Genomic DNA, 27,131 nt, shown 5'->3' with positions numbered 1-27,131 from the left:
CCCTGCATACAAAATGTAACGACCAAGTGCGGCATTCATTTATTGACTATGAATCGTTCACTCACACAGAAGTAGCGGCTTGTGCCGTTGTGCGTTGTTGTGGTGATCCTGTTTGTCCAACGCTATTTTTAGCGAGGATAATGAACCAACAAGCTGGAACTTTTTAACATTAACATGTCACCCCCCTCTTGAATTTCGCTCACTCTGTAACACATGCGACGCAGCCTCACACCATTTCGGCAGTACACATGAGACAGGCTTACAAATTAATAATTTGTACCACCGTGTTTGTTAATTCAGGTAGCTTACATGCATTGCGCTCTCCTAATCGGGTGACACCACGAGCTAACGTAACTACGCTTTCAGTATACGTTGTGCGCCGAATCGCGCGCCCGCTTTGGGTATTAAGTGCCAACCACTGGCACGCGTATGCTCGCGTCTACGCGTCAAAAGCGTCAAATGCGCCTCTCGGCGTCGGCTTCGGAGGGGCATACGCGAGGAGACGCGAGGGATCAACGTGGGCTTGATATTTTTGCCACGCGTACGCTACGTCACCACGCGTACAGCGGTTCCAACCAACCAGGGGCCGCGATGCCTCCGAATGTTGTGCCTAATGGCCGCCGCTTCGAAGACACGGCTTAGTGCTAGAAGCAAGCACGGAAACTACTCCAAACGTTCCTGAATGACCGCTTCGTAATCTAGAACGACAACGAAACGACGAACGACTGCGAGTGCTACCAGCGTGACGCGGTTTCGTGCCGTGTTCGAGCGACGCCGACAGATCCAGCGAATGCCGGCCGGCTATGCTAGCGCCAGTCCCGAGTGCGATCGTCGGCCGAGCGAAAACAACGCACAGACTACTGGAGCATGTCGGTGTTCTTGTGATTTCATCTGTGATTTTCTGTGCTAAAAATTAGTGTAAACAGACTTCGGAGGCTCGAAGCTTTGAGCATGAGCCCTCGCCTACCACGGAGGGAATTCAGAGCGGTGTTATCTGCATCCAGCGTAGGCCTCTACCGTCTAGTTCGTATGAACCAGCACATGCGAGGAACATCGGCTGAAAAAGTTCTATGGTAGTTTCTGTCGCAACATAGACGTCTTATACGACGTCCGAAACATCGCGTAGTTCTTGCGGAGGAGTTTTTATCTGCACTGTGTTTGTTTGCAACATTGGTATTCATCGTCGTTGAAAGTGAACCTCGCACTATCCAGCACATTTCGGTGATGTGAAATCGTACGTACTTATATAAGTGTATTTGCGAATTGTATGACACTGAAACATTCGTTGGCTTCGGTGCAAATCGTTTTCATGTGTTTCTAAGCTATTAAAAAGCGTGCTCTGGTTGGTATCAGTGTGATGTGATATCGTGACGGGTACCAGTGACGCTGACATATTCAGCTGTCAGCGCTCTCATGTCCATTCATGTCCAAGATAGAAACTTGAGCGTGCGTTGCTGTGGTGATCGAAAAAGAAAGTTGCATGATTGCATGATTAAGTGCTGCTGGTATTGCCTGCTATTTCACTTCTCGCTCGTTCTGCTTATCGGCCACGCTCAGTTGTACATACGTTGTTTGGAGGCATTCTAACACACACATTCTTAATTTAAAGTTCATTCTGATACGTATAGCTGTACGCATACAATGGCGCTTCTCCGTCGTTTTACAGTTCACTTAATATAACACGCGTTTTGTTTACAGCTGGACAGATAACTGAAAACCTTGTGAGAAGCACCTGATTTGAAATCAGCTGCACGATGACACGATAGTAGGAAGAGAAGGTCACCACATGTAAGCACAGAATAAATGAAGGTGCACTAGTACTGTACTGCACTTTGTATAGAAGAACTGCAAAATTACCTCATGTGACTTATGAGATCTTTCAGAACTGTGCATGTATTTATCTGTTCCTCTAGACTGTAATGAGCTCAAGATATTATTAGATGGTTTCGAACATTGAATCTTTGTATGTGTTTCCAAGGACTGTTTCATTTCTGTTCAGTTTTTTTAGTATACACATTAACTTGGACTATATGTGCGTGCACATAAGCATATTCAGTTTAGCTATGTTAGGAAACCTGCCAAAACTTCTGTACGGTGCTCTGGTGCAATCCTATGACCAGTATCTGTCCGATCAAAAACTTTGGGCATGATTTATTGCATTATAGGGTATTTTGACTATTGATGACATGTGACAGCCTTCTACACAGTGCTTGGCTGCAATCTCAAAACCAATGTCTGTCTCATCAAGAAGTGTCAAATGCACTTTGTAGATGTTAAAAGATATTTAAACTAGCAGCAAAGTGCAGAAACCTACAACACAGCACTGATCTGCAATGACAATCCAGCTTATAAGTCATTTGTAGTACTCTCCAACCCGTTCAAATAAAGTTATCGTACACTGGAATGATCTACTTGTCTTGGTTCGTGATACCAGTGTGTCTGACTTTTTGGAGGCACCTGTATCATAATAATGTTCTGTTTTTCTCATTTCTTATTGGGGTGCACTCAGGGGATAGTTATATTTGTTTACGTTGGCACACTTACTGTGATATTACTGTTTAAATGCTTTCATTTTGTATATATGTACACCACTCCTGCAGTAGCCTCACATTGGGGTGCCGTATTTGAAAATAAATAAATATACCATCCGAAAGCGTTCCACACTGTGCTTGGTTCCAATCTGATCACTAATATCTGTTGCATTATGAAGTGTCGGGTGTGTTTTATTGCATTGGAGAACATCTTGACTGCCTTCCATACAGGGATAAGTTCCAGTATTATGACCGATATCTGTGACTTCATAAAGAGTTGGGTGCAGTTTGTCGTTTTAGAGAATACTTTAACTAGAGACAACGTCCAGAAGTATTCCGTGCAGGGTTCAGTTGCAGTCCTATGACCAATATCTGTCTTATCATGAGGTTTCAGGTACAGTTAGTTGCGTTAGAGCATATTTTTACCACAAAAAATGCCCAAAAGCATTCTATGTAATGCTTGATTCCATTCCTATGACCAGTATCTGTACAATTACAATTACAATTACAGCCTCATGTAATTGTACAATTACAATGTACAATTACAGCCTCATGACCTAAATCCGTCACATCATGAAGAGTAGGGTGTGGGTTGTTGCATTGGAGAACATTTCAGCTGTAGACAATGTTCGAAAGCCTTCTATACAGGGTTCAGTTCCAATATTATGACCGATATCTGTGACTTCATGAACAGTTGGATGCGGCTTGTCGCTTTAGAGAATACTTTGACTAAAGAAAACGTCCAGAAATCTTTCATACAGGGTTCAGTTCCAATATTATGACCGATATCTGTGACTTCATGAGCAGTCGGCTGTTGTTTGTCATTTTAGAGAATAGTTTGACTAATGACGACGTCCAGAAGTGTTCTATACAGGGTTCAGTTCCTATAATACGACCGATATCAGTGACTTCATGAACAGTTGGGTGTCGTTTGTCATTTTAGAGAATACTTTGACTAACGACAACGTCTACAAGTCTTCAATGCAGGATTCAGTTCCAATAATAAGACCGATATCAGTGACTTCATGAACAGTTGGCTGTCGTTTGTCGTTTTAAAGAATACTTTGACTAAAGACAACGTCCAGAAGTCTTCCATACAGGGTTCAGTTCCAATATTATGACCGATATCTGTGACATCATGAGCTGTTGGGTGTCGTTTGTCGTTTTAGAGTCTTCTATACAAGGTTCAGTTCCAATAATATGACCGATATCAGTGACTTCATGAACAGTTGGGTGTCGTTTGTCGTTTTATAGAATACTTTGACTAAAGACAACGTCTAGAAGCCTTCCATGCAGGGTTCAGTTCCAATATTATGACCGATATCTGTGACTTCATGAGCAGTCGGTTGTTGTTTGTCATTTTAGAGAATAGTTTGACTAATGACAACGTCCAGAAGTGTTCTATACAGGGTTCAGTTCTAATAATACGACCGATATCAGTGACTTCATGAACAGTTGGGTGTCGTTTGTCATTTTAGAGAATAGTTTGACTAATGACAACGTCCAGAAGTGTTCTATACAGGGTTCAGTTCTAATATTACGACCGATATCAGTGACTTCATGAAAAGTTGGGTGTGTTTTGTCGCTTTAGAGAATACTTTGACAAAAGTCAACGTCCAGAAGTCTTCCACACAGGGTTCAGTTGCAATATTATGACCGATATCAGTCACATCATTAAGTGTCAGGCACAGTTAGTTGCATTAGAGCACATTTCAACTATGGAAAATGCCCAAAGGCATTCTATGCAGTATTTGGTTCCTATCTTATGATCAATATTTGTTGTATCAATAAGAACAAGGTGTGCTTTGTTGCATTAGAGGATATTTCGAACACACACATCAGCTGAAAGCCTACTACTCTGGCCTCAATTGTAGTCTTATGACTGACTTAAATCTGTCAGATCATGAAGTTTCAGGGGTGATTAATAAGTTGAGTGCTATAAAATATGAAGTCTAAATATACTGAATGTGCCAGCATATTAACGATATTGTTAATAAATTTTGTAGTGCAGGTATGGAAACCAAGTGGTTTGTAAACCTGATTAGGAGGGCAGCTGCCGCCTCATTCACCTAAGAGAGGAGGGGGGAGCTTAATGTCAACTCCATATATTAACATAATAGGGAGGGGGCGCTAAGGCAGCCCCTACATGGAAATATTAGAAAGGGGGGGGGACACTGCGACGAACTTTTGCCCCCCCCCCTCAAGGAGAACCCTGCACAAGTCTGTGATAGACGTACAGTATTCTAGACGCGAATGTTCAGTCGCGGGAGCGGCGCACGCACCGATGTCGATTTCTGGTGCACACCGCTGTAGTTACTTTGGGCACTGGAATGTCAATTACTTCTAAAATAGTCTAAACTGTGGTGGGTGAAGCACTATCATTTTTAACGTGTTCTCATATCCTATAAAACATACAAACCCGCTTCAGTGAAGAACGTGCCATTCTGTGCTGAACTTGGACAGTTTTAAGCCAAAAGGTCAAGCAACATCGTGCATCGGCTTTGGACGCGTGGGCGTCAGCGCGGTTGACGCGTGCCAGTGGTTGCGCGCCCTTTTCCTCCACAGGCGCGACTAGACGCTTTTGACGCGTAGGCGCGTGCATACGCATGCCAGTGGTTGGCACTTTATTTTACCAGCACTGATTTGCGATTGGAATCAACAAGCGCACTCGGTAAAAAGTACTTGTTTTTGGCCAACTGACTTCGAGCGATTGTGTACCCCTGCGAACAAGTGCCGGGTAGCCTTTCATCGGCCACCATGGGATGCGAAGCTCGGAGAAGTGTATCAGAGGTGAAGCGTTTAATGCGTGCCAACATAAAGGATGATGGCGTTGAGAATAAAAATCAAACCACCCTGATAGTGGGGGCTTCTTTCAAGCTTGATATGTTAATTTATTCGACGTAAATGTTTGTAATGTCCAACAGCGTCCACCTTGAGTACGTTGCCACCAACCCTCGTGACCTTAACATCTCGCATGATCGCCACTCAGAGCGCCCTTTGTAAACCTCGCGCGAACGAGATGAACCGACGAGACACCGTAGACTCGAAACGTGTTGACACTCCCTGGCCCTATGGAGCTCAGTATACGTTTGAAGACTCCATGATGCATGTTGATTTCGCTTGCCGACTGAAATCACGTAGCTTTTAATTGATAGGAGTATGGGAAACGCGCAAGAAGTTACTACCTGTCTCTTGCGTTTGAAGATAGTATACTACAAGAGCTTACTGATTTGTTTAACTTTGCAACAGAACGACTATAGAAGTATACACATGGCACAATTTATTTTTCTAAATTATACTCTCAAAATAATATTTCATAATCTAAGCGACACTCCGATACTGTGGCGTTGCTAGAACATTGCTCAGCTTGCATGTCTTTACGGCATCGCCATGTTCACTTTATGCAGTTTCCGAAGCAGCTAGTGCTATTCTAATATTGTATCAGTATTTATATAGTAAGGTAATAGGGGTGCCTTAAAATGGTTTATTACCGTGCACTGTTTATATTTGTTATGTTCTTTGCACATACACAAATTTAGTGTATTCGATCTGCGCAGATGTGTGGAAGGAGTCCACAAAGATTGTACTACTCAGCATTGTAAAAAGATGACAAGAAAACATTGAAAGAGAATAGTATTGAAGACTGGTGTTTTCATGAACATACCAAGAGTGTTGAATTTAACTGGAAAAATACGACATTTATGGCACAGATCTAAGTTTATTGAGAGCCCGTTCGAAGTTTCACGCTTACAGGCATTTGTGATGACATAAAGACGTCCGCCAAAGTATGCCAACTGCCTGCCATATGACCAAAATACTTCAACAGTTATATCGAATTTGTACCCACTATCATAGGTAGGCCCCTTAAGGGCCTACTCACTCAAACTCACTCATCACAAGTTTTTCAGCCTTTCAACTCACTCATGTTCATACTCAGCCGTACGCACCCTTATAAGTGCTCCCTCACGTTCACACTCACGTCCACTCACACTCATGACCACTCACTCATGTTCATACTCATGACTATATTCACACTCATAGTCACTCTCTCACTTCATGCTTGTGATGCACTGCAGGGTTACGAAAATCGAACAGAGACGACACAAAGTGATGCGCTAGTTTTTTTTGATCGTGAGAAACTTTGTGTACGAGGAAAAAGAAAATATGGGAGGGTTATTTAGTGATACGAAACGAAAACATATCCGGAATACGAAAAAAAACATATCCGGACGTAAACAATGGGTGTGAAAGCGGAAAGAATGAAATGTGCTATAGTGTTATGCGCAGAAAGACATTTGTCCAATTCTCAGAAGGAGTAGTTTATGACATTCCCCTCTCCTACAATAGGAATACATAGTCCAGCCCTGGAGTTGCAATAATGATAGACTGAAACAGAACAATTATGCTGTTTCGCTTCTAAAGAATCCTGGTCATTTGGCTTCCCACTGCGCAGAATGTTTTAAGTGCACAGCAATGCTTCGCGACACAAAAGTTTTGGCGCGATCTTTTGATCAGAGATGCCATGTTATATGGCAGTGTTTTCTTCAGCAATTAGCAGGTATTTTTATTATGTTGCTGTTGCTTTGCTGAACACCATTATTAGGAGGCAGACATTACTTTGATGAGGCATTGAAATATTTATTTGATAATTCAATAAAATTTCGCGAATCAAACTTCACTTGATCCAGTCGATCTATTTAGAAGAAATATTGCCATTATCAGATTGAAGCTCGCGAGTTTCTGAGAGGGAGTCCTGAGGTTAGTAGGAATTCCTAGAAACGCGTTCCTTGACTTCAGGACACAGCATCCAGCAATGATCATCCAGAGGTCACCGTGCTCAATTGCTGACCTGCAGGTCACTGGTTGGAATCCCGGTTGCGGCGGCCGCATTTTCGATAGAGGCGAAAAGACTTGAGGCCCGTTAAGTTCACGTTAAAGAGTCCTAGGTGGTCAAAGTTTCTGTAGCTATTCATTTTGGCGTCTCTCATAATTATGTGATGGTTTTGTGACGTTACACCCTATAGCAATCATAATTTGACGCTATATATATCGGCGTTCCCCTTACGCCTAAATTTTACTGCTGAGCTTAGAAACCCAGCTATTTTGGGAGTATATAAAAGCAATCTTTTACGCCGATTCCTTCAATTACACGTTTGTATTCTTTCAGATCTCCCGCTCTCTGTCTCTCTACAAGTGCTAAGGTGGTAATTTGTTTCGAATCGAATTTGCGGGTGCTGCATTATTGTGCGAATTAGATGTGGCTATATCAAAGCTGGTAGCCGTGGGCCGAAAAAGTTTACGGCATCAGCATCACGTGGCGGAGCAACCAGATAACTGCATTGACGCGTCACCCATAGAAAAATTCACTATATTAAGAGTAGCCACAGGAGCCTGTTCGCGGCCCAGCGAGAAAGGGTCTGACCAACCGATAGATTGCGTACCCATCCTCGCTTTTACTCCCTCTTTAAGACATGTAATAGCCTCTTCAGGAGGACAATTATTGCTAAACTTTGACATCAATTTTTCGCAAAGAAAAAGTTTATTAACTTGTGCGATTTTCTATATCCGATCTACATCTTGTCCCACTGAGGACATTTAATGCATCACAACATGAAACAGTATGACTGGAAAGTGTTGTCTGTTTGCATTAAAGAGGCATATTCATGTGGTTTAGATGTGCTGTACATGCATTCCCTTCGCGGAAGCATGGATGAGTAGCCTACTGGTAAAGACACTCACTTTCGGAGCATGAGGGTATGGGTTCTAATCCCAGCGAATGAAGGAAAACAATTTGTTTTTTGTTTTATTTATGCTGAGGACATTATCGGGTCTCACCAACCACTCGAGGCGCTGAAAGCACCGCAATATAGCTGGGCCGCAAGGCCCTACGGGATTGTCCACTCTTTATGAAAGTATGCTTCTCTATGCGTCACCTGCCACAATGCGCCGTGGTGCGGAGGCTATCTCGGTCGTGGCCTCCACAATCAGGTCCGGCAACGGCGCATTGCCTAAGCCTGCCGTCGCTAATCGCGTTTCGAAATTCGTTCGAAGTTTCTAGGAGCTATGGAACCAAACGTTCTCGCCAATATTTACTGTGCAACTACTGTCCGCTTCTTTGAGTGAGCTATAACTCAGTGATATTTCGATACTGGTGGATCACAGCCTCTTGCTATCACGAGAGTGAAGTTCTTTGTTGTTGTTGTTGTTGTTGTTGTTGTTGCTGCTGCTCCTGCTGCTGCTGCTGTTGTTGTTGTTGTTGTTGTTGTTGTTGTTGTTGTTGTTGTTGTTGTTGTTGTTCCATCGTCTGAATGTCACCGTCGCGGACGCCAGTGTTGCAAAGCTCTTATGTTATACGCGAATACGTTCAAATGTTGCTTCCTGGAGTTTCTTCTAACAATTTTGAAAAAAATGTCTGCAAGATAACGCCAGAAATCACGAGATGTTCTGACCCTCGTAATAAGGATGTGAAATATATTTACATTTCACCGATGCCCGGAATCCAACTCGCGAGCTAATACCCCGGAGACAAGAACAAGAGCCAGTGTAGAGAATTTCTCAGAATTTCTCGGTGACTTCTCACTACGGACCCCCTCGTGGGCACCGAGTCAATGTAAACACTCAAGTTTGTCCTGTCGACAGATTGGCGTCAGAAGCTCCTGGCAGAGTGCTGTTCAAGGAGTTCTTCCCGGCAGGGTGAAGACGGCAGCAAGCTGGCTGCGACAACCATAAAACTGAACTTTGGCTCCGCTGCGTCGCGAAGTAACAGGAGCATTAGTTTATGTTGTTCCTTGGTTTTATTAATGGTTTTCTGACGCAAAGCCGCGTGATAAAGCCTGAAAAGCAAGACTGTCTTTGTTCCGCTTTCCAGAAACTTGGTTTCCGCTTCTGTAAGAAAACAAGTCCCAAGAAAAAGCACGAGAAAGTGAATGTATTGAAGTGCAAGGATAAAAAAAAAGAAGAATGAGTAAATAAACAGAGCAAAGAAGCTAGAAGGAAGAGTATGCTGTACAATTTAGTTAACGTGAAAAAAAACAAAACGCGGAAGTTGGAGCGAAGCGATATTGCTGGGTGCTTGCTTCTCTATACGTATACGCCCGACCCAGTGGGTTCCGAACCCGGGGGTAAAAATGAAGAAAGCGCTGACGCGGTGAGATCGGCATTGTTCCGCTCTTCCTTTCTATAGAAAAGAACGTTCTCAACCTATACAGCTCTGTCGGCGCTTATCCAAGTCGTCAAAACTTCCCGTACTCGCTACGTGTTATAGTCCGCCCATGTCGCGTGACCACGTTGTAATTACGCTTCAATGGTCGCACAGCCAGTCCGCATGGCCTCAGCGATTTCGGCCTAGAGGTCTTAGCTAATGTGAGTCACATAAATATATGCTCCCCTTGTGCATACCTACTCCATATCGATGCCTTTACACTACCGCTTAAGTTATCACTTAGGCCCTCACGTAATGTAAATTATCAGAGGTTTTCAACAGCGCTGGTGGGCATGCATTAAGAGAAGTAACTGATGAAAGATGGTCCTGTCGTTCTCTAAAGTTGTTAAACTTTGTCTGCTAACAAATCTAATGACAAACATTGTTATTGAACTTACAAAGACTTAGTACAATTGAAAAAAGCTCAGGCTTCAGATGCGTGCTTCTACGGAGCTCATTGTGTGAACGCTTTATATAAGCTTACTAGAACATGTTACGTAGACGCTGTGATGGATATATCAGTCTCACAAAACTGAATTTATATACACACTCGACAGTTGAACAGCTACAACGAAAACTAGAAGATTTGGTGAAGCAGACTGAGGTATTCTTACACGAAGCACTTTGGTGTCGCTTTACTAGACAGATAAGGAAACCTCACGCACCGAAGCCGAAACAACGTCCCGCGGTCCCTCGAAGGGCACAGCACAAAAGTAAGCAGAGGTGCGTGCCACGTATATAAGCGGTGCATTTCAGCGGAGATCGTAATTTGGTTTATTTAATTTTGCTTGGTAAGGGATAAAGTATGATCACGGAGCTTGCAAGTTGCTTCGAGCATTGTTCGCGTGAAAGCGACGAGGATTTCTTTTCCGTGTCCCTCCTAGAAGGATGAAAAAATGGCGTGACATTCGCACTGAACGCACATTGTACGACGAGACAGTCGTCGTCGCAAACGCCTCTGTCCGAAAAAAAATACGCGCGCTTTTGTTATCCCGTGCATGTAAACATACCACGGTCATAGCCAAGCCGTACCTTTGAAAAATGTGATTGTCTGTATTCTTTCGCGAGCTAACGGACCGACTATAGGACGAATCCAGCTCTCAGGAAAGACGAAGTGCTTGTTGAGAGAAGACGGACGACCCCACAGTTCCTCTTACCGCGGCGTTTTAGAGCAAAAGAAAGAAAAGTGCGTAGTTTCTTTCACTCGAGGCGATATTTTCAAAAAATTGCTGCATAGCCGCCCTTTTCTTAACATCACAGTAACATCGGATGTCTGAAAATTCCGTAAAGAGGAATTTTAGTAGCCTGATATTATATTCATAGCCCACAGTAAATATCCTGTGGGTGTACATTTTAATCACAAAACAGAAGCGGCAGCCCACGATGCGGGTTAGCACTGCCAGTAACAAAAGTCCCAATGATGCGGGCTTCACGACAAGTGGCAATTTTCCGCTTCACAGTGCACGATCCTTCCAATTTAATGACTCACTGGGTAGGCAACAAAAACTACGACAGGCTGTTGTTGAGACGTTGTGTTCTCCGGCTAAACGAAGATTCAACTGTTCTTTGATCTTGTGTCATGAGCACCTTTGTCGCTGGCAGGACGCTTTTTCTCATGTGAACATGGCTCTGCAACTGAATAGGAGTTTAGCAGTTACAAATACTAACTAAGAATTTATTGGTCACAACTAGCAATCCAAATTATTTTGTTGTTTTTCCTGAATTCAGAATTGTTTCAATTACTAATGAATGTAAATGTCGAAACGCGGGCTTTTACGAAGGCTTTCTCGATCTTTGCAAAAAGATAAATAAAACAATAGCCTTGCATAAACTACAGAAGAAAGAGAGTTGATTGCTTGCTACCGAAAAGAAATTGTCTTGAAAATTACCGTTAAATGAAAACAACATAAGCGATATAAGGAACAGTTATTGCAAAAAAAAAAGCATTTTCACCGACATAACAAGCTTAGCAAGAGGTTTAACTGGTATGGCTAAACTACCATGGGGGAAACGTCAGCAGTCTTGAGTGACGGAAAAATACCGAGAGGTTACTTATTAACGCCGTACTCTAATAATACGACAGCGTTGCCACGGGAGTTCAATTATTTACGCTTGGGGAGTTTTGAAACATGTTCGAAGTGTTAGGAGATAACACGCAAAATTTACATAATTTTGTGGCGAATCTCCGTAACCACAAAGCCCTGATAGCGTATATTGAACGTGGTCATTCACCGCCTATATGCCATGCATGCTTGAAGAATTCAGTGATTCCAATTTAATTAGCAAAGAATTATTTCTTTTCTTTTAGCCGAGCATGCAGGATTATCTGTTCAGATCGATACAGTACCTGCTACAGAGGAAACACCAAGTGGTGCAGTAATGCCACTTTGTGCTACCTTCTGACAAGGTGGTGTTGTTTCACTTATTTTCTACTTATTTTAGCAGCGAAGCTGTTTGCTGGCGCCAGCCTAACGCTGGTAACGTGGTGTTGTGATGTGGCAACAGTGAGACTCTCTGGGAAGAGGAAAAAGCTTCGTTGTGCCCATAGGGGTCTGGCAGAGAAGGGAAGACAGTGTCTTGTCGAGAGGCGCGGCAGTGAAGCTTTGTTGAAAAGGAGATCGTATCGGAGTAGTTCTTCAGAGGCGCGAATGAGGCTCGGATGAAAGGGCGCACCCGTTAGAGGTGCACTAACAGGGGTGCGGGCAGAATTGCCAGATTGTACTGAGCTAACAAGCAAATCATCGCCACAAAAGAAGTCCAGAAGAAGCCAAAATTTATTTCTTATGGCATTCTCGAAACTATTTTAACTATAATAAATATGTTGCACAAATATAAAAAGAAATTGAGAAATCACCCTAATTATTTTGTACAGGAAAAACATGTGCAACTAACTATGAAGAAAAGGAGATGTTTACTTAGCCTTGTCTACAGGGTATTCTCGATTCGTAATGTAGTAAATTGGGCTAGTTCGAACGTACTCGTCACGGTCAGTGCAAAAGGGACACCAAGTGCAAGAACGTACATGACACAGCGCGTGTGTCGGAACTGGCAACTCTGGGCGCCGGTGAGGCCCAGCAGAAAACGTGTTAGAGCCCGACTGTTTGCGAGAAGCAGGTCGGTAAGGGGCTCGGTGTAACGAGAGCGTCAGTTCTTCATGCGTTCCGTCTCACAGAATGTCAAGGCTCCCCAGGAAGAAGCTGACCGACGTAAGCAACGTAAATGCGATAGCCTTACGAATGGGGACATCAGCTTGCACACAACTGGCTGAATTACCTAACTCTTTTGTAAACATAATCATGTAGACACTGTAATGAATCACAAATATATGCTCTCGAAAATGTTATTATTATTATTGTTATTAATATTATTATTATTATTATTATTATTATTATTATTATTATTATTATTATTATTGTTGTTGTTGTTGTTGTTGTTGTTGTTGTTGTTGTTGTTGGTGGTGGTGGTGGTGGTGGTGGTGGTGGTGGTGGTGGTGGTGGTGGTGGTGGTGGTGGTGTTGTTTGTGTGGAGGTTACTTCCCTCCTAAACAGCGTTGTTTCCGGAATCCTCGCATCTATGAGTAAAAGAATGTCTTAAACATTTTATGCATTCCATCACTCGTATACCATAAGAGTGCATTAATGTTTTTTCGCGATGAACAACATAACTGCGACAATATTGTTTATTCCGGCCAAATAAATAGACGGACGCAGTAGACCAAGTCAATATATCGTTTTAAAAAAATCGGGCATTTCGGTCTTATTGTTCGACGATTGTCGTTGCCTCGATCGTGGTCGCACAGCTCGTCTGTATATTAGTACTTGAAGACAAAGCGTCTACTGATATATTGCCTCACATCACGGCCCGTCTGAGCTGCTTCAGATGTAACGCAATGGACATGAGATTACCGCCGCGACCGACTATCAATCCTTTGTCCTGCAGCAGCAGCAGTCTTCATATTTTATTCCGCAGCGTCGGAGCAGTGAGCGTAACTCGATCAGCGAGTGGCATCCATATAAACTTTCTCTTTTCCCAACAGATCTGCGCGAACTCGGGAGGATGGCTCGGTGGACGTGTTCGCTAACTTCGCTTCTCGAACAATAAAAAAAAAGCGAGCATTTTTCTCGTGTGTCTGATTCACTTCACCCAAAAAGAAGCAGTAGCCGCCCTGTCTCATTGGCACGTCTATTTGTGGGGAAAGAAATTGTGTTTGAAAACGCAGTGAATAGCGGAACAACGACAACGACTGCAGTTTTTTTTTTGCGCGAAAACAGCATGAAAGTGCGAAATGTAAATCTTTCCAGTCGTCGCAAATGTATGCCAGAACGTACCGAATCACAAACATGTGAGTTAATAAAAATCGACCAGTTTTCCCCTTCTTTTTTATGGTTTAGTATTTCTTTCCTAGAGTGAGAAAAAACTTCCAGAAGTGAGGAATTTTTTGGTATAGCAAGAAGTTTAGCTATTTTACATGGCGAAACAAAACAAGTTGAAAACCCTACGAGTGTACTGCGAGTAACCTGAAAAATATTGCTGCCTATAACGAAAAAATAACAAGAAGAAATGCTGAACATCAATGACACGCTAATCTGGTTTGCCGTTTATAGTTAATACTCGCTGCACCAGCAAATAATTGACCAAGGTCTGAAAGCTGCACGCGGTGCGAGAGAAACGTGAGTTTGTTTTTACAAGCTACTGCATGCGATTCGACTCTTACTCGAGTTTTCAGGACTAGAGAGCAGACTTTGCAAAATTAGTGCTGCTCCTCAAACTGCTTTCAGCAAGAAGTCACGACTGAGTTGATCTTTCGAGTCTATTATTTGCTGACTAGAGTAAACATGAGTGGCAATGTAAGGGGATAGAACACAAGCTGACTCATGAAACAAAGGATATCCAACCTGATTTTGGAGGGACGGAAACGAAAAGGAAGACCAAAAAATAATTGCTTTCGCATGACCATCTATAGGCATATGTAAACGTACCATTCGGAGCAGTAGATTATTTACGGAAGTCCAGGAAAATCAGCTGTTTAACTTCCGGTTGAAAATGCCAATTGGACACAAAAAAAGAAACAGGTCAAACACGGTGTTGAATCTAAAATGACCTGAACTTTTTGTCTGTTTCCAGCTATTCATTGTATGCGTTTTCCACTCCTGTAAAGACCCCAGCTTGGAGTTGACAGTATTAAACAAACGAACAAACAAAGATAGCAGCAGCAGCGGCGGGTACAGCCTCCACAATTTCGTCGCCTTTAGACCTTAGCTGTCTGCGATAGGCGCATGAAAGGGTATAACGTGAATTGGCGTGCATGCGGAAAGACCGACAGCAGGTGTTAATAGCATTTAAGATTTCTGTACCCTTTTCTTTGTCACTGCGGAGCAAAGAAAAAAAGATTAAGAGAAAGTGCACGTTGCGTTCAAAAGCCAGCCTCTTCTGCAGTCACTGCCTTCTCCTTTTCTATCATTTCCTACTATGTCTCATTATTTTTTCTACCCAATCGTTGTTATGATCGTGGTATAAAACATCCTATAATCGACCTTTGCCACTGTGACATTGGCACGGATCGGTCGTGTCATGTTGGCCAAGAATATGCGTCCTGCCAGCGAGCCAGGTTACTGTCTACTCGGCTTTCCAGCCACTGCACATTACCTCCTAAGTGCGGGGAAGCAGTAATTAAAACACTATATATTGAAAGGAAACACAGGTCACGGGATCGAATCCTGGCTGCGGCGACTGCATTTTCGTTGGAGGCGGAAATGTTCTAGGCCCGTGTACTCAGATTTGGGTGCACGTTAAAGAACCCCATGCGGGTGGTTGAAATTTCTGCAGCCCTCCACTACGGCCTCCTATAATCATATGGTGGTTTTGGGACGTTAAAGCCCACATATCAATCAATCAAAGGAGACGCAATATCAAATTAGGAGCGAAGCTCTGAAAGTTCGAGGTAAAACGTCTCGTGGCCGCAAGAAACCCTCGGCGCCGTTGCTTATAACGCGTTGCTAAACCATCCACGCAGATGCTTATCAGCTAAACCCACCGACCTCCGTCGCGCAGCGGCTGCGCCGAATCTGTATGTCGCACAAGCCGAGTACGCGTGACGAAAGGCCCGCGTTTCTACTAGGGTCGCCACAGCCAGCTTTGCACGTTAGCTCTGGCGCTGGAGTTGGACACTCTTGCAAGGTCTGTGGGAGGCTGTGGTTCGACTCTATTTGTCTATGCCAATAGCATAGCCAAGAAGGCCACGTTGAGCCCATAAGAACAACCAGCTGACTTGTTTCTTAAGGTTTCATGGTAGCGAAAACTTCGGCCTTTTTTTATAATTTCAGGCCTTTTTTTTTTCACTGCTTCACCAACAGTCAGTTCAATAAACAAAAGATTTTCTACTATTCAGGCCACTTTAGGATAGAACAAAATTGTAACTACTCGGAAATTGGTTCAGTTAAGTTCAGTTTATTACCTAAAAGGCCTCTCTTTCTAGAAGGGGCATTACATAAGGGGTAATGTGAGTTGGTATGACAGCTTGTACTTTGTCGTTGTGAACTTAAAGCAAGCGAAATTGTTCTTTATCTCTGTAAAAATATCTTTCCCGAACAAGTCGTATACTTAACATAAGCTACAAGTGCAATAATGTGGTCTTATAGAACATGAATCGAATATCACGTACATTGCGAGAATATTGGGTAATATTCGAAACTTTCACAGATGGTGGCGTCGCCATGCGGCATCTGTCGTAACTGTCGTTTGGGGGATGCCCACGCAGCCAGCCCATGCCATCGTTCAGTCGGCTTCACTTTGGCCGTTCGCTGGAGCTTTATATTTTGTCACTGGTGATTTCTACTACGGTTATTCTAAATCCGGACAGGTACTGTAAGTCGCAGTAGCAATGGTTTGCTCTTTATTGATTGCTTGCTGAGCTAGAAGAATCACAAAATACGTTGAATGCCGCTGTGCAGACGACGTTCAGTCAAAGGCCTAGGTTTCCTGCTTTGCTCGAGCACGGTCGCTCGATCTTCCCCGGCCGTGGCACGAACAGCGTTCACAAAGCTGTGCGTGCATTCTTTCACACCGCAGCAGACAATGTGCCTGGCGTTCAAAACTTCTTTTCCTTTATAGTATACGCCGCACACGCGTTTCTTAACACGCAATGTGGGATATAATACATGCTAGAGTCAATGACCATCTCAGCAAAGCCTTGACAACACGGTGGCTGCAGCCGAAAATACTTCGCAGTTCGAAGTGACGGGCACACCAGCGGCTGCTGCCGGCGCGCCGGCTGCACGATCCCCCAAACAACAGCCATGTTGGTCTTGCACTTGCGCTCTCTCTAAGCGGCGAAAGTTGCGAATCGAAATTCCGTGAGGTACATTTTGCACAATAAAATCAATTTGCCCACGTCGTAAGCAAATCGGAGGAAGAAAGTTTGATGAGTTGGAAGAAAGAATCATTAAGAGCGCATAACTCTGCGCTACCTCACGTCGAGGGTGCTATGCAGGATGGTCCGAGCTTCCTAGGCAGACAAGTTTGCTCCGACCTCGCTCTGCGGCGGCCATGACATGAAGTCAGTGCGGAGCGCGATAGTAGCGTTGATAAAAATGGCTACAGGAATGCGCGTGGTGTTGTAAACGCATGTGGGACACTCGCGGCGGTTATCAAAGAAACACCGCGTGCGAACACGTCAGCGCCGCCACTCAGTCAACATTTCAACAATGCAGCAACGTCAGCGTGATTGTCGCGCTATCTTTTTGTCAACTCAACACGCACCTCCCACAGGCGTGTTCGTGGGCGTTTGTCCTCTTTAAGGCAGGTTCTTTGGTTCTACCGGCAGCATGAAAATTTCCACTCTTGGATGCATCAAGGGCACACGCGCAGTAGTCTCGAGCTGCTCTTTTCGCTTCTATTAAATATTTCAGATAAATATAAGCACAGGTGGTCACTAGGGGCGCTCGCATCATGGTGGCAACGCGGCTGTGATAAGATACGTCGTGAGCGCGCTGAAATTGAATGCGAGACATCGTAGCCGCCGGCTGATATCACTTTTATTTCGGCGTGCGTGTGTGCATAGTCTGCGTGATAAAGCTGATAGATTGATCGTGCCGCTCAACGTGAGTACTGCTCCTCGGCAAAAGCAAGCGTGGTGGGCGTACCCGATCTTAGCAGTGGACGCTGCCAATATACTGATTGGCGCGTGGACTTGGATACAAAATCGCTTATTTTGCGAAGGCCCCAGTTGAACTCGTGACTGTTCTGGTGACGGTGTGACTGTCAAGCTTTTGATGCAGTGAACGCTAAGCGGCAGCTTCTTTGCGTAAAAAATAATTTGGTGAGCTTGCACTTCGGTCTTCGTGAGCTTCCGTCTCGGTCGTCTCCTCATGTGCTTGGTGGGCTTCTAAGGGATGACCACATGAGCTCTCTCCTAACTTTGATTGTACAAATTGACAAAGTCTTGACAATTACACTGAGCTGTTTTGTTTTTATTGATAAGGTTTTAATTAGGCAGTGATTATTTCGTGTGCAATTAGCAAGGTCATGATTTGTATGAAGGTAATAAACGCAATTTCAATTATTGCGATACTATTTGTCTTCGTATTAGGAAGTGCTAATTATAATTGACATGACTGTACTTAGCATGCTCATGATTGACCTCACATTAATTAGCAAGATTTAGTTAGCTCATCAACTAGCATGCCTTAGTTAGCCTGGTCCTAGCTTCACATGACTTCATTAGCATGGTCTTGTTAAGATGTGGCGGGATCACCTCGGCCCAGGCGCATAGCCAGAAATTGTTTTCGAGGGGAGGGGCACGTCTTTGATTTCGACAGGGGCACCCTCTTGAAATGGTCATTCTTTGCTCTTTACGCCATAGCGAAAAAATTATGGTAGGGGGGGGGGGGAGGCACCGGCCCGGTACGCCATTCCCTGGTTACGCCCTTGCCTCGTCCTTATCTTGACTTGGCGTAATTAGCTTGGTCATAGCATGTCCTGTCCTAACCTGCCAAGTGTATGCCGTCCAGCCAAACAGCTAATAGCTGGCTGCACGAGCTCAGGTGCTAGCGGAAGATTACAACAGAGACGCGCACCAGCCTAGCCGCGTGCTACAGGCTGGTCATGAGGATCAGCACGTGGTCTGTGGTTTAGCTACAGTCGCGATGATGTGAGACGCTCGGCTTGTACTAATCTCTAAGGCCACAGTGCTGATTATTTTAAAACAGACTTACTGCAGGCATTAAAAGCCTCAAAATAAATGTAAACATCCCGTGCCTCTAAAAATATTGCAACAAAATGTTTCTGACCCTTTATTGCATGGGTGCACTTCTGCACTCACTAGAACGACAAACAAAAGAAGATGCATCTACAGTTCGAAAACACGGCCCAACTTAGTCGACCGTTCTTAACACATTGACTGGTTCCATGTAATCAATGAAACGCAGCGCGCTGAGGGGTATTCAAAAGGGGGTCTCGCCCGTGCTCGGAAAGATCCCGAGTTTTGCGAAACTTGGGCAAAAATCGGTCGATTCCACATAGCACCCCAGGATCGTTATTTTGCATTTGTCTTGTTTTACTTGCTATATATTAAAAGACATCTACAAGTTTGACACCCACTTCTTACACTGGAGTGAGGCGCTTCCATTGGGTTCCTGACGTCGAAGCTTGAGCCCTGTGCGTGTCTTCATGCATTTTTCGTACGAACGCTTGATCTATCATTTTCATTTTCGTTTTCTGTGTGTTTCTTGTGTTTCTATATGGGCACTCGTCACTTCAGTTGTATTTTCAAGATCTTTCTGTGACCTTACGACGTTGTATCATATATCCTGAACAGTTCACAAGGAAACAGTCTGAGCTAGTTTTTTTCTTCATTTTTATTGCGATAGCAATTATATGGACGCTCTCGGCGGGATTTTGCCACCGGCGTCGGCGTCACTCATTATATATGTATATATATATATATATATATATATATATATATATATATATATATATATATATATATATATATATATATATTTATATATATATATGTGTGTGTGTGTGTGTGTGTGTGTGTGTGTATAAACGCAAGAATGAAAAATAGTACAGAAAAAGACTTCGCCATGCGGAATCAAACATAGGACCTTGGAGTCTTGAGTGCGAGGCATTAACCAATGAGCCACTGAGGAGTACCTCCTTCAACGTTCAAACAGCAAGCTCTTTATATCTACTACTTATCGTTGCTAACGGGAATCTCGGGGAAACTATCGTGTTTTCAGCATTACCAGCAAGATGGCGCAATGAGCACGCGAGTGCACGTCGCAACATCGTCACGACGTGGCTGTGCGCGCTGTCATCTCCCACGCGTATTTTGCGCCGCGGAGAGGAAAGGGCGATGCTCACACGTGTGCTCTTATCTCGCGGTGTGGGGGGGGGGGGGATCATATGTCTTGGCTGCCCTTGGGTGATTCTGTTGTTGTTACCGGGCGCACAAAGGTCACTGCAATTGTTGCCCTATCTCCGTTTGCGAAAAGGGCGCGCTTTTGAGACACAGCGAAGTAACGACTGAGACGCTTATTCGCGTTCATCTGTACCTGTGAGTACGTTTTGTGCGTCATTTGGCAAGAAGATTGAAACGTGCGCCGCGTTTCTTTCGTACGTGCTGCGCGTGACTTTCCAATTTCTCGCTATCGCGTTCTATGTTTCGCCTTTGAGGCAAAGCTGTGACTTTTGTTTTCTTCATTTCTATGAAGTTTCTCACCAAATAATTTTTAGTTTTCAATGTTTCATATGACCGCTTATAAAGACCGTATTCATTTGCCATTTCACACAGACTTCACAAAGTGCAATAATCTCTATTGTATTTTTTTTTCTCTTACAGGTTTGCTTATAGTTTTTCCCCTCTTTTTGTTACAAAATTTTCTATTCTCTTTCATTCCTTATTTTTTCGGCACAGGGTGGCCAACAGGTCTAAGAACTTGCTAACCTCCTTGTCTTTCCACCTGTTCATTCTTTCTTTGCTTCCTTTATCGTGGCCAATTGCTCTCGTGGGTTTGAGTCAATATAAAAAAAATCAACGTGCCATGCAAGGGTCTATAAATCGGGCCACTCTGCGTTCATTATTGTACGCAATATTTTCCCCGTAACCATATTTCTGCCTTCGTTTCTTTTTTTGGCGCAGCGCCCCTGCGTGCCGAGATCATGCCCAAGCGGCTGACGGTGCGCAGCGGCGACGACGTGACGGTGAATTGCACGTACGCTGGTGGACCCGTGCACTCGGTCCACTGGCTGAAGGACCAGCGGCCTTTGCTCACCGACCACCGCGTGCGCCAGCTGGGGCGGCTCGTCCTGCACGTCAGCGGATTCCGGCGCGCCGACGCTGGCATGTACCAGTGCTTCGTCGCCAACGACGCCGACTCGGCGCAGGGGCACGCCCTGCTGCTCATCGAAGGTATTCACGCGTGACACAATGTAAACAAGGGCAGCCACTCTGTAGGCAACCGACCATTGGGTTTACTGTGTAGCGCTGCAGTTGAGATGGAACAACAGTACACTGGGTGATGTCGCACAAGAACGGGGCCACTCGTCAGATAGCCTAGAATGTATAGGGCCTTTAATGTGGATTACAGGCCTTAGTTAAAGTACACTACTACAATTTCTTTTTCATTTCTTGAAACTAGGAATATTTCTTCTTATGGTACTCAGTGAAAGATTCATGTCATACGATGGGCACAAATTCACTCACGTATACGGAGAAGACATATGAAAGCAACATAAAATGACGCCAAAGAAAGGACAGTATCAGCAGTTTGCAATAGAATTGTTAGTTAAAAAACAACTTTCGGGAACCAAGCTCACAACCTGTGCGTCCTCTTGAGTTTCACCATATAGCATCTTCATGGGGTGTAACCCGTGGTCTGTTCTTTTTGCATGGACATTTACGGACGTTCACATCACTAAAATAAGCCCTGCAACCCTTTTTAAGCATGGTTGAAAACCCTGCTGATCGGTAGTGGAGGCTCCCAAGAATACGCGGGCCAAATACTATAGCGCAACACGCCGCCTGTAATTCACAATAAATTATCGAAGTCAGCTAAAATTACTGTTTTTTCTCTTGACAAAAGACGGAAGATGCTCAACAGTCACTCGTAGAATGCCAACTATCAGCCATTTACTGATTTGAAGATGGCGCGCTCAGTCGTTACAGGGATCGCCGCGAGAGGCCACGACTTATCCACGCGTATGCGCGCGATGATGCTCAAAAAGCCACGTATTCAAATAAAAAAAAGTGCTCAAGGGCAAGAGGCGTGCGTGGCGTATTTTCTTTGCCCCTGCCATCGCTCCCTGATTAGTTTCCAGCGCTTTCGTCATGATTAAAGATGAGAGAATGCTTTTGCAGCGTGCGACAAATTTTTGTAACTCCGCTCGTAATGTGCGAAATCTTAATTGTTTTGCGATGTGTTTCGGGGCCCCTTTAAACGTGGGAGTCTTTCATAGCAATGGCTGTGAGTGTGCATAATGATTTCTGCCTAGTGACGTGTAGTACACTTCAGGGACAGTCTGCTGTGATGGTTGCTCTAACGAAGTTAATATGCAACCGAGAATCTAGTAGTAGCTCTGTTAGTGACGTAGTATTCGTAAACTCTTCGACAGAAACAGCTTACTAGGTGATGTCAAATACTCGAGACACTAGCTGAACTCGGAGAACACAAAAGATACGAATCACCTAACAAAGCTAGTTGTGGGCTTCAATCTATCCAAAAGATGTGACAGGTGGTCGTAATCAAAAGAAAACAAGCACGCATGTCAATATCTCGTTGTGTGGATGCTTACTTTTTTATATCCTCCGTTTTCCTATAGCCTCTTCAATATAGCATACGTCAGTAGCCTGGCAAGCAGCATCACAGTAAAAAAGACCAACATCACCGAGAACAGCTAGCGCTACCAGCAGAAACGCAATAAAATAAGACACCTTAACAAGTTTTTTGTAATTTCTCTCGAGAATTCTATGCAACGAGGAAAGCAATATATACGAGCATCGCTGCATGTTGCTTCCTGCAAGATACTGCCCTGAAAGACTCCGTGAGTGTCCAAAAAGCTCAGTGTGCTGTGCCGCACATGTCTTCGCAGAAGTGGCGCCTGCGTTGCCGGACGTGTTCACGGCCCAGGTTCACGAACCGGGCCAGGGCGTGTCTCTGCGCTGCACTGCCACCGGGTCGCCGCTGCCCCAGGTCTCGTGGCTGGTGGACGGCGAGCCGCTTGCCGAGAGACGAGACGTGCAGCGCGGCGACTTCGTGCAACCGGACGGTGCCTTCGTCGTCAGCTACGTCAACATCAGCGCGCTCGCCGTCACCGACGGTGGCGACTACACGTGCGTGGCGCGGAACGAAGTGGGCGCAGCGCGCCACACGGCGCGCTTGAGCGTCACGGGGCCACCTTTCATCCGGCCGGCGCGCAACCTGACCGTGGTGGCAGGCCGGCCGCTCACCCTCACATGCCCCGTCGTCGGGCATCCCATCGATGCCGTGCATGTCGAGAGAGGTCAGTCTGCTTCCAAAGTGTCCTCGAACATCTCTCAAATGCAGTAAAGATAACCAAAATAGCTTGCGAAATGTGCCGCTTACACGACATCAAACTACACCGGCGAACATGAAGACGATGCGGACAAAGCCCAACGTCTCGTTTAAGTCGGCCTTTTGCGCGTTTCTGCGGAGGCGGCACGCAAAACTACGCCAGAACGAAAAAGTGTCTCGAAGTGAAGAAAAAAAAATCGCAGGCGGAGAACATTTATCCAGAGCCCTCCGCCACGCCGTTCCTCGAAGCCTATATAGCCGCTACTCCTGGACGTAAAACTCCTTCACAATAAAGTACTACATCTGAACGCCGCTGCACGGCGTAATGCAATTCAGCTCCAAAGCCCGCTCGCCTTAACCCGCTTCGTACCAAATACCGACCAAGCTCCGTGGTTCGGTTGGCGCACGTAGAATAAATGGCCGCTGCAGGGCGGATTCTTTCAACGTCACGAGCTGCAGAATCGAAGCGAACAGAGCGGCGCAAGAGAACCAAGCTAAGACCGTACTCTATAGAGGGATAGCGGGAAATGTCGTTTACTGAAATTTCGGTGGATGGTGAAGTGTGTATTGAGATATAAATTTATGCCGAGTCCTTCTTACGCTCTTTTTACCACCTGACGCGTTTACGCTGGGGACGTAAGCACTACTGTTTTTGTTTTTACTTGAAACACAAGGCATCTGAATCTCTCCCGCCATTTGCAGCGAGCATAGGCAGATACTACGTATCCCAATAGCTGGTATTTCCGGCGAAAGCGTTCATTCACTTCAACAGAAAGATGCTACGAAAATTTGTTCTCTTACTTCAACCTTTGCTTTAACTTTTACTCGCTATATAGCCAAGCTCGTCACCTCGCACCCGGCCCTACGAAGAGTAGTGTTTCTTCCGTGCAAGCTATTTATCTTATCATCGTGCCTTCCCCACTTCCTCTTTCTTTGCGCATTTATCGGATAACCTTCGGATTTTGGCAGGCCGCAAGAGGAGATGACAAATTATCCGCGCTACTCCCAAAATCGAGACGGCAAAGTTACTGTAGCTGTCGCTCTTCCGTGGCCCGGATGAACTTAAAATGGCGTGCAGAAAAACAGTGCTCGCTGTAAGCCGCCCAGCAGGAAGAAGACAGAGTGAAACAAAAACAAAACAACAATTACACTAAGGTACGAAGGGCAGCAAAGTAGAGAGAGGGAAAAAAAACTAGGATCGCAATGAGTGTTTTGCAATTCTAATCGCCATTTCTCTCACCCCTGCCATTTTCATCTGATTGGTGGTTGGAGGAGAGAAATTTGCATTCGTCCGTAGCGCTTATGTGCCGGGCGTTCAAGGCCATGCAAAAGCAAGACATTCTGCGGGCCACGTTAAAGAAAGAAAGGAAGCTTAAGAAGTGCGATGGTTGCCTCGGAGCTCTCCTCTCATGGCGCCTCCAAGAAAGGATCTCCGTATTAGAGGAGAATTGAGCTACGCTACATGGTGTCGGAGAACCGCACTGGTGCCCTCTGTACGCCCAGAAGACTCTTTCCTTTCGACCCTTCAGCTCTCCCATTTTATTTAAGTCCAGTAGGAAAACGCTGCCCAAAGAAAAAAACGTTCGAAAGGCAACAAAAACGTGCAGAAGGCTGGCTGGCTGGCTGGCGATTACGCAGTGCCTGTTTTCTTTCTTTATTTTTTCCGATTCCTTGAATAAGTGCACCTCTTTGGTAGACGCTGCGTTAACCATTTTATTCGCAAGGCATACAGGACTGTGCAAAAGAAAGCGTGGCGCTAACAAGTGACCGAAGTTCAGTGCATGCACTATAGTTTGTGCTGGCTGGGTGTTGATTGTGGCACTTCTACGTAGACGCTGTGCCGCACTACTGTTCAACGCTGCTTTTCATATCCTATTTGTTCTCTGTCAAACAGCCAAAAGACGGGCCAGATATCTTTCTTTGTATATTTATGAGCGTAAATGTACGCTCAAACGTGGCAAACAAGAATCATTATGAGCTGCCGCTCGAACTTACAACACATGTTCCTCGTCGTGTGAAGTTGCAGAGAAGCGGCAAAATTGATACATATTCCACAGGCCCGTGTTTTTTTTAGATACATAAACTAACGCAATTGTGAAGATAGTTCTTTCTTTCACGTACCCAGGCTTAATTTATGTCAGCGGGAGTATGCTTTATATAGTCAATATTAATGTTTGGCTCAAAAGACACTATGTTTAAGACTATAGAGGTCATACTGAGTTACTTCTAAAATTATCATTCGTTGTCGTTTAAACTGCGCAATCCTATCGCGCATTTGTTTTCAAGTGATTCTTAGTGAAAAGTCCAAAGAAAAAAAAAGGGGGGGGGGGCGTATAGTGATGAAACATCGTGAAAGACCCCGAGAACAATCCTGTGTTTGCGTTAGCCAAATGAATTCTTTGCATTGAAAATTCGAGCAGTGCATGACGGAGCAGAACCAGCGAAACCGCAGGGACCTCACATGAAGTTAAGGTAGTGTCAGTACAAGCGGAAAGTTGTTGATAGGACAGATAGTGACAAATAATACCGGATTTCGCAACATTTTCGGCGCTATGTCTTCGAAATTGAGGTTATGTACAAATGAACATCTCATTCTGAAATAGGTGTGTGTCACGATTTTACCTCGCCTATAATAAAAAAGACAGGCGAGCCACACCCTTATACGCTTGAATCAGTGCGGAGCAAAGCTTTCTTAGTGTTTGCGGAGAGGAGTGTTGCGGAGATGAGGAGTGTTAATGTTTGTGGAGAGATTAGGAGGAAGGCTAAGAGGTTAACCAGATATTAGTGTCTGGCTTGCTACCCGTCCGGTGGGATGGGGGGGGGGGGTAGTGTTTAAAAGAGGGTCTGCAGAGAGAGAGAAAAAAATTTAAAACAGACGCACGCACATACACACAAAAATGAAGAGCACAAACAGGAAGGACGTCTTCATTACTAAAAATATATTGTTTTCCTCTATGTAGGACAGCGCTCGAATTACATTACGCACTCTGTCCTTTTTCTTTTTTGCTTATCGTTCCCACCTCAGCTGCTACTGACTTCACTTGCCTGCATCCAATTTCTTCAGTGTTCAGGTGCCGGTACCACCTCAGGCTTTTGTAAGGTAAATCGCTGAAAAGAGTAACAAGAAAGGCGAAGGTGACAACATGAGCGCGTACTGATTACCTAAAGTTTCTGGACAAAATAAAGTATACACAAAGCGGACATAGATTACTCGGAATTTCGCCTTCAGAAACTGTCTCACTGTGGATCGTTCCGCTTTTAACGCGTGATACTACAAGCTTTCGTTATTATATCCAGCTTTTTCACCAATCTTTCAGTTGTCAGTAAGCACTCGTGTTGTACAATTCCTTAAAGTTGTTCCTCGTTTTTGCTGCTTTATTTCATAATTAACTGCCATATTGCCCTACAAACCATTCTTTTATCCACTGTACTTCTTGTCTGTTCAGGCGCAGTGGCAGTTAGGCATTTGTGTGGATTGACGAAGAGTGCTGACATCCACCTAGTCACATATCCACTAGAAAGGCCACAGTAGGAGCTATAGCTGTTTGTACATAGTAAGTACTCGTGATACGCTGTTTGAAGGTGAAGAAACACGCTACGTTCTTGTGTCTTTTCGTGAGTCTTACTTCGTGTCCAAACATCGCTTCGCTAGTGTCAAATATAGACATATCTGGGACTCCAACTCGTAAGGTGGCATAACATCCAGTATCTGCAATGCTGTGCGAAGAGACAGACAAATATTCGTTTAAACTAAAAGAAAAATCGCACCAAGAATGCCACGACATTGCCACCGGCCAAACACAAAACTAACTGAAACATGCGGGAAACAAAATGCCCGGACTGAAAGTGAAGAAAACAAGAGCG

The 27,131-nt window shown here is 44.6% G+C and overlaps 1 protein-coding gene across 2 annotated transcripts in view; it reads left to right on the top strand.

Annotated features, from left to right (window-relative positions):
- LOC119176597 (cell adhesion molecule Dscam1-like) overlaps positions 1 to 27,131 on the top strand; it is a 716,521-nt gene that overhangs the window by 487,383 nt on the left and 202,007 nt on the right. For both annotated transcript variants that reach the window (XM_075876101.1, XM_075876100.1), the window contains exons 7-8: positions 20,876 to 21,145; positions 22,825 to 23,235. In XM_075876101.1, coding sequence (XP_075732216.1) covers positions 20,876 to 21,145; positions 22,825 to 23,235 — 681 coding nt within the window. The remainder of the gene's footprint in view (positions 1 to 20,875; positions 21,146 to 22,824; positions 23,236 to 27,131) is intronic.

The sequence above is a fragment of the Rhipicephalus microplus genome, chromosome X, assembly GCF_043290135.1.
Source record: "Rhipicephalus microplus isolate Deutch F79 chromosome X, USDA_Rmic, whole genome shotgun sequence".
Lineage (NCBI taxonomy): Eukaryota > Metazoa > Arthropoda > Arachnida > Ixodida > Ixodidae > Rhipicephalus > Rhipicephalus microplus.
The sequence above is the reverse complement of the archived record's forward strand: the minus strand, read 5'-3'. Positions and strand labels throughout refer to the sequence as shown.